The sequence below is a fragment of the Silurus meridionalis genome, chromosome 1 (assembly GCF_014805685.1).
Source record: "Silurus meridionalis isolate SWU-2019-XX chromosome 1, ASM1480568v1, whole genome shotgun sequence".
Lineage (NCBI taxonomy): Eukaryota > Metazoa > Chordata > Actinopteri > Siluriformes > Siluridae > Silurus > Silurus meridionalis.
The window spans coordinates 1881856-1891855 of record NC_060884.1 but is presented as its reverse complement, the minus strand read 5'-3'; the positions used below and the strand labels follow the sequence as shown (position 1 = coordinate 1891855).

Sequence of the window (10000 nt, the reverse complement as noted above, 5' to 3'; positions counted from 1 at the left end):
TAGCGTAGAGAATGTATAGGGTTTTTTCTCTCGAATCTACATGCTCTGCATAATTCATCAGCTTGATCACGCAAATGAGTCACATACTTGCTTCTGCAACACTCTGGTCAACGTGAGTGCACACATTTAATAATAAAAACACTACTACGCAAATGTAGAGCTCGTAAATAAGCCACCAATCCACAAATCCTTTAGTTACTGTATTGTGTAAGCCCCTCCCCCTTAACCTGATTGGTTAAGGAGGTTCTTCACAGCTACCCTGGGCTTGTTTTTAATTGCGTGAACATCAAACTAGCAGCACGTGCCAACAATCGAGATAAACTTAGTCAACTTACATGTTCTGTTACGCCCCAGAATGATGAACATCACATACGTCACTATTTTTGGTATTTTGAGTAACAAAAGAAAAATTTACGAGTAACTAATCTCTGCTTGAAATACACACTATGGACAATAGAATTGGGACTTTGGGATTTCACCAAACACTGTAGAATAAAATTCGAGCTAGGAGACCCAAACCTGTGCACGAAGCCAGCTCCATGAAGATCTGCTTTCCATAGGTTGGATTAAGTTAAAGATCTCCTGCTATAGAACTATTGAGAACCTTTGGGACCCCAGGCCTCCTCACCTTCTCACCTACATTAGTACCTGACTTTACTAACATCCATGTGGCTGAATGAATCTCATACAAATATCCACAAAATCTAGTGGAACATCTTCCCAGAAGAGTGGAGCTTCTTATAAAAGCTAATGGAGAAAATGTAGAATGGAGATGAAGAACTTTAGAGTCAGGAGCTTTATGGAGCAGGCTTTGTGCACAGAAACATTGTCAAGGTGGAACAGATTCAGGTCTTTTTAGTTCCACTGAAGAGAAAATTTCAAGCTACAGCATCTACATATGGCTTGAACAGCCAAGCGTCCCAATACTTTTGGCGATAAAGTATCATTTACGTAATACTGTTTAGTCTGACTATAAATAGCTCCCAGTGAGGAAGGGTTGGTACAAAGAACTAATCCATCAAACTTCTTTCAGGTCAATACATGAGCTCTTTTGAGATTATTTGGATTTTTCTCTCTACCATCTGAAGCAGGCCAAAGCCACAGGACGGCTACGGTACATGCCATAACATAAACATAGCGTGTTAACGCCCAGAAAAAAGCTCTTCATGAAGCTCATTCTGGAGAACGTTAAAGATTTCTGCAGGACATGGTCCGTTTCTACATTCTCAGCTCTTTTCGTCCTCGCACATGCTGACGAAGAACAAATCGAATCTACTTTTTTTTCCACATGAAGGTCAATCTATTCTTCCCGAGCTATCCATCCCACCATCCATCCCTCCTCCAGGTAAAAAAAACTAAACGAAAAAAAAAACCACAACCCCGGCCTGCAGGAGAAAAAGGAGTGAGGAGACTCTGTGGAGCTGCAGGATGCCGAGCTGCAGGATGTGGTCAATGCCAATCATCCTTGCATACGAGTTCTGGATCAATCCTAATAAAGATCCACTGTTTCCTCGGCCCGCTTTCGATCCACGGACACGTGTCAGAGAGGAGAGATTAGCCTGAGAACATCATCATCATCATCAACAGCAGAATCAACATCAACAGCAACGTCAACATCATCATCAGTGGATGCTGATGGACGTGAGATTCATCTTCCTGAACCCGAGCTGGACCTTGGTAATAAGGACCATGTGCGAGACGAACCTTTGTGGTGGCAAACAGAATAATTAAATGGTTTAGGCACGTCTATGGAGGGAGAGAAAGAATGAGAGAGAGAGAGAGAGAGAGAGAGAGAGAGAGAGAGAGAGAAAGAGAGAGAAAGAGATGCGTCGTGATCGAAATGGAAAATGAGTGACGGCGCAAAGGGAAGAAGAAGAAGAAGAAAAAGGCGCCTCGATGCACAGGTTTAATTAATTGATTAATTGATTAATTAATGAACCCATTTTTGCAGGATTTCAGCTCATTTCCTCCCGAGCCGCACTGACATCTCATCCCAGTGAAGAGGCTGCTGATGCTGATGCTGATGCTGAGACGGACGGACACATGGCTGCTCAGGAAAAAAGAAGCCTCCTACCTGCTCCTCCGTGCACACTATCCGCGACGCGTCCGTGCCACAGATGCGCCAGATGTTCCCATTCCTGCTCGGCGTGGAGACAGGGACAGAGAGGCTCTGGTTCCTAAATGGAGGCCGTGTCGGGGTTCAACGCGCTCTCCGTCCTGCGCGCTCTCCACCGGTAGGAGCTGCTCCGCCGCGTGACGTAGGAGCTCCAAGAAGATGCTCGTTGTGGAATGCCATTAGAGTCAAACACCCGGTGTTGAAGGTGTGGACAAAAAAAAAAGAAAATAATAAAAAATAGAACACTATGGAAGGACAAATGGACCAAAACCAGTATTAACAAGACGTTTATTGCCCATTTATTTCCATTCAGAAGCCTGACTTCTTCAGTTGGAGGCCACTGAAGGAGACGATGGATGTCTCAAAGCTGAGATAAAGCGGTTATAAGGTTGCATAAAATGTATAACTTTAGTGTTATAATTGTAATAGTATTATATCATGTTTTGATCGAGCAAGTAGCGAATGTGACAAGGGAGAACTCCCTGAGACGGCATGAGGAGAAAACCTTGAGAAGAACCAGACTCTAAAGGAAACCCATCATCACCATTCTTGATTTTCCTCATCTGTAAAGTTCTAACCTGTTCATTGTGATAGGTTTAGGCATCTGAGATGACATCAGTCTGCAGTAGGAACTGTGATGACACTAAACCAACAAATCCTGTGTGCTTTATATCACCTAGTCATCCTTTATCTCTCTGAAATATTCTCAGAATAAAAGTTCTAGTGCAGACATTCATTCATTCTGATGTGACTGTAGACCTGATGATGCTCTGCTGCAGAGGTAATGAGCACTGAATGTCTGGAAGCTGCAGATATACGAGAGAATCGTTGATAGACAGATGAGAGAAACAGCTTCTCGTTGTTTTTGTGAGCAAATTTTTTTTAATTTATTACATTTTGTCCCCACTTTGTGAAATTTTTACTGTTAATTTGTTCCTCACATTTTTCAACAGCAGCATTCGCTCTTGTAAGAACTGGTTTATTTATGATTTAAAAAATGATTTGTTTGTTTACGTATGTTTTTGTTTTAACTATTTTTTTATTGTTTTTTTTTTTGAGGACACGAAAAACAGCACTTCATTTATACGCAATAATCCGTTGATCGGATTTACAGAAGCGTCGAGATCGTTAACAAGGTTTATAGATAGATGTGAATCTCTATAACTGCTCAGGAAATGTTCAATAGAAGAGAAATGCGCATTCGAGTGATGTACATTTATCTCATGTGTACTGCTGAACAGTTAAAAGACTTGTTCAGACTCATCAGTAGCAGTTTGGTGACGCTGGGATTTAAACTCATGACCTTCTGATCAGAAGACTCACCTCTAAAATGACATGAAACAAATTATATTACAGCATATAAATAAAATCCCAGACCAGGAGAACACACGCAGAGGAAAAACGCTATCTCGGCTCATGATTGGCCGATGCGCCTGTGATTGGCGAGGGAAACAGTAAGCCCCGCCCACATACACAGCAGACTCCTGGTCATGGATGGAAGTGGTATTGTCTGGATATAAACTTCCAGATCTGTGATGGTTCATTTCAAAACTTACCTTTCAACCTTCCTAACAAATTCTGGATTTTCGGTTTGGACTTGATAACAGAATTATTACATATTAATAAGTAATTATAATGAATATTAATGGAAATGTATCAAAGAATGATTTAATCTTGAGTACAGCGGTTACACACACACACACACACTTCCATCACCTGTGTTTAATCACACACTGTATAATCAATCCTTCGCCTTTTATGTTAATGAGGTGGGCGTGTTTGTCACCTGTCGTCCCATTGGCTGAGAACAGACGCCCGATCCACAAGGTATTCATGCACATGCATATTTTATTCGTTTATCGATAATCAACATTGAATGTAAACATTATTTGATGAAACATGTTATGGAGTTAAAACTCTGTACATCTACTGCACCTAACAAAAAAAAATTATATATCTTAAAATTTACCGTAACAACGAGAAAAAAACAAAAAACAGCATAGCGACACATTCACGAAGGCTCCAGGCAACACTTTCGAAAGCTCTGGACACAAACAGGATTCGTCTCGTGTAGTTGTGTGGGTTGTGACGGGACTCGGCAATGCGGCCGTGGTGACGATTTCTTTAAAAAAAAAAGCCGTAAATAAACAACTTGGCATATTGCGAGCGAGTGAAACGTAAAAAAAGAGAAAAGGAAAAAACCCACTAAACGATTTCTGTGATTCGGACAAAAAGTTGCGTCTCGGTCGGTACCTTTAGCTGATAATATTGTCGTGTGACTCGTATTAAGGTTTCACATAGTTTTTTTTTTAATTTAGTTTCAAGGTTCACAAGCACCATTAGATATGTAAGCGTGACACGAATGACTTTTATAACGAGAAATGACGACTAAAAAGAGAGTCGCATAAATAGTGTGATGAACAGAAGAAGGATGGCGGGCTGGAGACGGCGTACGGACAAAGAGAGGGGAAGATTCCAGTCGTCTCTGTGCTTCTTACTCCAACTCTTCCTCTGGGGTGAAGGTGTTCACCTGCTCTGGCGTCAGACCTGAAACACACCACGCACAGCGTCATTTATCCGTTATACATGTAAACACTTCTCATATCTGATTGGTCAGGTGTTGATTGACAGGTGTTTATATGAATGTGATGGCTGAAATCTGATTGGAGAGAATAATTTAATACATATTTATGGACAAATATATTCAATCGTAAGTCGGAGATTCTGATCTACGCAGAAGAAAAGCTTTGCTGACCCCGATGGCCTACCACATAAATATACTCTCTGTGTGTGTGTATATATGGCTGATATAAAATTATATTTCACTGTTATGAGTTAAAAGAATAAAAGTGGCATCTGTGATTTTTTCCCTCAGTTTTGTAATAAAGCTCGTATCTGACGGCTTCAGTAAAACGCCGGCTCAGACGCCGCTTTGTGATTTTGAAATAGTGAAATTATTCTGCATTTAATTTCCATATCTTGTAAAGGTGCCATAATTTCTGGGTTAAAAAGTAATAAATTTTTCCTTCAGGGAGTCCAATGATTCTCCACCAGACAGACAGAACACAGTGTGTGTGTGTGTGTGGTTTATGAGTCTGCGTTTTTTTCAGTCTCTGTGAATCTAAACGTGGTTACTGACCGATCCGCCTCGGTGTGAAGATTTGGACCAGTGTGTGTGTGTGTGTGTGTGTGTGTGTGTGTGTGTGTGTGTGTGTGTGTGTGTGTGTGTAGAGGAAATCGCTCGCTGTGACTGCAGAGGAAAACGATGCTGAACGCTTCAGAGCACCACCTGAAGTGTTTCCTTTAGAATGGTGAGGAAGATCAACACCGTCGTTAATTCTCTCTTGAAGAATTTTGGTACACGGCCAGCTGAATGAGTCTGGGGTAAATCTCAGGCAGGGCTCTTATGAAAGTTTTGGGGAATATACGGGGTACATACTGAGTAAATACTGGGCAAACAGGGTTTATACTGAGTGCATATGGGCTATATATTTATATATATATATAAAATATATAAAGTAAATATTGAGTACATATGGGGAATATACTGAGTAAATACTTGGTAAATATATCACATATATATGATGTAAATACAGAGTAAATATTGATTAAATATGGAGTAAATATTAAAATGTGTTGCACTGATGTACGAAACGTCTTACTTGAGCCGTTGTTGTCGTCAGGAGACTTCTTCTCCTGCTCCTCCATGTATCCAAAGCTCAACAGCTTGGACATGTTCACTGGAACATTCGGCTTCTTATCATGTGACCTGCAAAAAAAAAAAAAAAAAAGTCGTTTCTATAGTAACAGTCCACACAGACTCGAAGGGACTCATCATTCCCTGGAAGGAGTCTCCAGTGCAAGTGTACATCTATGGAACAATAGGGAGAAACCTACATTCTTTTGTACTTGTTGGCCTCATCGATGTCCTTCTGGCTCACAGAGAGCTTCTGCATCTCCTCACTGGCCTGGCCGACCGGTGACTTCTGCACGAGTGAGAAACACACGATCACTCCACCATCATCATCATCATCATCATCCACATGGTTATAATCAGACTATGATGAAGAGTGTGATGGTGGTGAGAGGGTTAACATGCTCCTTAAAAAACACATCACAAACCGAAAAAATAAAAAGCAAATCGACCCAAAAACAGCAACTAAAATCATCAGCAGAAGTTTAAAATAAAAAGGGGGAAAAAAGATAAAGAGCTTTAATCAGGGATAATTATTCCATTTGCTCTAATTATGAACTAATGGCTGTGGAAGAAAGCGTCCACCTCCGCCGATTCTCGCTACGCTACAGCGAAGCTCTGCCTCACGCATAAACCTTCATACTGGATAAGATTTAAAGAAGATTCTTATAGGCATCAAGGAATATATATGCTATACAGACAAAATGATGTGGACACCTAAACACAAGATTGGTACGTGATTATTTTTGAACAGCCCGTTCCGCACTGAGTCTCCATTCGCTCTTATAAGAACCTTCACTTGTTTTGCTCTTGGATATTTATATGTAGGTGAGAAGGTGAGGAGGCCTGGGGGTGCAGTCAGCGTTCACATTCATCCCAAAGGTCTTCGATAGGGTTTAGAGCTCTAGAGCAGGAGATCTTCCACCAAATCCAACCCATGTAAAGCAGATCTTCATGGAGCTGATTTGTGCACAGGAGCATCGTGATGCTGGAGCAGGTTTGGGTCTCCTAGTTTAAGTGAAAATATTATAAAAATCAATCTTTTAATAAAAAGTGCAATAATGTGTGAATATGGAGCACCTCGGGTCAAACTTTATATTTAATATCAATTATTGAATTATCTAATTAATTAACGAATTTAATTAAATAACCGATTAATTAATTAAATACTTTACTGCCATTTTACAAATCTGATACTGATTACGGCTGTTTAAACGCCATCACGTCTCATAAAAACAAAGCCAATGATTAAAAAATAAACAAAAAAACCCACTTTTTTTCTTTTCCTTCATCCAACCCCCTCCCCCCATCTAAAAAAATTTAATAAAAAATCTGTCTTTGATCTGTTTCATGTTATTATTTCTCCTACATTTTCACCTAACTTCTCTTTTCTCACCCTTTCTGTGGAAGTGGCTTCTTCTATATTATGACGACACGGAGGTGGTGGGCAGGGCTAAATGCAACTAAACAAAAAGATGAGGTGAGGGGAAAGTGAAACGTGAGGTGTGAATGATCTGGCGGTTACAGGATGACCGTGAAAGACGTGAGAAGAGCGTGAGAGCGTTTTGAACGTCTAACAGAGATGAGATGCGGCGGCGTGGTGGCGCTGATGCGGCGGCGCTTTGTTTCACCTTGTCGTTCACTGCGCCAGACTCATTGTCCCAGGCTGAACATTCGTCGGTCCCAAACGGGGCCACCAGCTTGGAGGATTTACCCAGGCTGTAAGCACAAAACCACCGTTTACATCTGCCATCAAACAAACCGTTACAGGAACTTACTGGTCTCAAAGCCTGGCCACAGTGTAACCGCAAACGGATAAAAATGACCACACGGGTTTTAATTGGTAAATAAAAAGTCATTGGTGAGTCATTGATGAAACACTTATTCAGGACGTGCTCTAACTTCTATATAACTAGCGTTATTCTCATCATCGCCACCTAAATCAAAGGTTTACTCGTGAGGAACGTTAAGAGATCCCTCAAAACAACTTCTCCAGATTAAATTCGCTTGTGGGAATGTAGGACCTGGGATTTGAGCCACCATTCTTTCCTGATCTATGAATAGCCGCACGATAAAGACTCGTAGAGTAAAATAAAGGCGTGTCTCATTTCTAATGGTGCCGTTCCAGCGTCGCTGCAGCAGACATCAGAACAGGAGCCGTCCCGTGTTTTCATCACAACCTACAGCTGTAAGGAGACTCGCGGACGTGTAGAATATAATGCGACCTCACCGCTGACTGTCACCGAGGATCTGATCAGAGGGTTGGGGTGCGCAGCCGTTGTCCTCATCGGGGTCGTAGGACAACAAACCTGAAACGCAAATGCGAGCAAACGGGTCAGAACCCGGGACTGGGTAATGATATTCAAATCACCTCAGGTACACCGTACGGACAAAAAGCTTGAACGTCCCATTCCACTGTTCTGGGAAGACGTTCTGCTAGATTTTGGAGACGTGTGTTGTAAAGTAAAGTCAGGTCACTGGTGAAGGTAAAGTGAGAAGCACCTGGAGTGCAGTCAGTGTTTCATCCTGAGATTGTTCAATAGAGCAGAATCTCGTCTCGTGTAAAACGTCGTTTTATTACTTCAAAAATAAATACACTCCAGACAGCAAACTACGCGAGTCAATTAATAGATACTAGACGAGCTAGGACTGGTTGCTATGGTTACGGTGCGCTCATTAGAAGAGTGTAAAGCGTTCACCCTTGTGGCCTCCTTGCTTGGCGAGTTTGACGTAGTCGGAGTCGGTGGACTGGATTCCGACTCTCCTGCCCTTGTTTTTCTCCACCGGTGCCGTGTCGGCGCTCTGGGACAGCCCGGGGATCTGCGACGAGGGACCGCTGCCGCCGTTCGAGTTGGGAACGCTGGTTTTCATTCCTGTGATGAGATTACAGTTAATCGCCGGGCGGGTCTCGGACCTGCGGGAATCTCACAGCGGGTTTGTGTGCTTGCAGGGACACTTACCGGGTTTAGTTCGGCGGTAGTTGGGCTCTGTAGACATGTCTAGTGTTTCAGGTAGCTGCTGAGATTAATGTGTAGGAGAAACGAGCCAACGTGAGCATTAGAGAACGTCGTAATAATAACAATAACAATAGCAGGAGTAGAACAGTGGCAGTAAAGAGAGCGGAGATGTTTTTTTTCTTCACTGCATTAACCTCTCTCTCTCTCACTCACACACACACACACACACACACTTTCTCTCTTCCCCTCATCTCAGTGCTCCTGGGTTAGTCCTTTAAATGACCTGTGTGTGTGTGTGTGTGTGTGTGTGTGTGTTAGTACACAAGGGAATCTGTTATGTGCAAACACTCCTCCATCTATACATCATGTGTCAATCGATCAGAGTCACTACAGACTTCTTCGTGCAACAGCACTGAGCGCACACGTGTCCCGAAACCTAATCCCATCCAAATACTACTACAGAGAGAAATCATCATCATCCTCGTCCTTATTACCCTCATCTTCCTGATCCTCTTCATCCTAATCCTTATCACCCTGATCCTCATCATCCTCCTGCTCCTCTTCATCCCAATTCTTATCCTCCTGCTCCTTACCATCCTGATCCTCTTCATTCTAATTCTTATCCTGCTCTTCATCATCCACCCCATTATCCTTATTCTCATCATCATCCTCCCTATTCTCATTCTCATTATTCATCATCCTTCTCATTATCATTAATAACTATCATCCTTCATTATTATCCTCTTCCTCATAAACATCATCCTCCTCATCCTAAAAAAATCCTCCTTATGCTAATCAGCAGTATGAGGCCTTCGCTCCCATCATCATCATCCACATCTACCTCCTCACACTAATTATTCCACTCATCCTCATGATCTTCATCCCCCTCATCCTCATGATCTTCATCCCCCCTCCTCCCCTCCAGCAGCATCAGCAGACTGAACGTTTCTGCGCAATCGCAAGAACATAAACGACCTCATTAAATTACAATAAAACGCGAATATATTAGAAATAATAATAAAATACATAAAAAATAAATAAATAAATAAAACCTTAAAACCTGACATGCAACTAATGTGTATATTATAATACCTCAGGTTTATTTCACACAATATTACAAACAAACATCTCTTTTTTTCAGGTCATAAAAATGAAACATAAATAAATAAATATATATATAAAAAAGAGAAGAATAAATAAATAAAAACCAGTGCTGTGTGAAGAGAGATGCTA

General features: G+C 41.6%; 2 protein-coding genes across 5 annotated transcripts in view; both read right to left on the bottom strand.

Moving 5' to 3' along the window:
* pkp4 (plakophilin 4) overlaps positions 1-2643 on the bottom strand; it is a 26261-nt gene extending 23618 nt beyond the window's left edge. The window contains exon 1 of one of the 2 annotated variants that reach the window (XM_046857370.1): positions 2075-2643. The gene's annotated coding sequence lies outside the window, so the exon portion shown is untranslated. The remainder of the gene's footprint in view (positions 1-2074) is intronic. The other variant, XM_046857378.1, reaches the window with a different exon arrangement.
* A 1303-nt stretch (positions 2644-3946) lies between these two features.
* The window catches only part of c1h7orf57 (chromosome 1 C7orf57 homolog), a 6581-nt gene continuing 527 nt past the window's right edge, over positions 3947-10000 (bottom strand). For 2 of the 3 annotated variants that reach the window (XM_046856922.1, XM_046856928.1), the window contains exons 2-8: positions 8771-8825; positions 8510-8683; positions 8041-8119; positions 7442-7529; positions 6014-6102; positions 5779-5885; positions 3947-4663 (exon numbers count right to left, since the gene is read on the bottom strand). In XM_046856922.1, coding sequence (XP_046712878.1) covers positions 4611-4663; positions 5779-5885; positions 6014-6102; positions 7442-7529; positions 8041-8119; positions 8510-8683; positions 8771-8807 — 627 coding nt within the window. In that variant the 5' untranslated portion in view covers positions 8808-8825 and the 3' untranslated portion in view covers positions 3947-4610. Of the gene's footprint in view, positions 4664-5778; positions 5886-6013; positions 6103-7441; positions 7530-8040; positions 8120-8509; positions 8684-8770; positions 8829-10000 lie in introns of all 3 variants that reach the window. The other variant, XM_046856912.1, reaches the window with a different exon arrangement.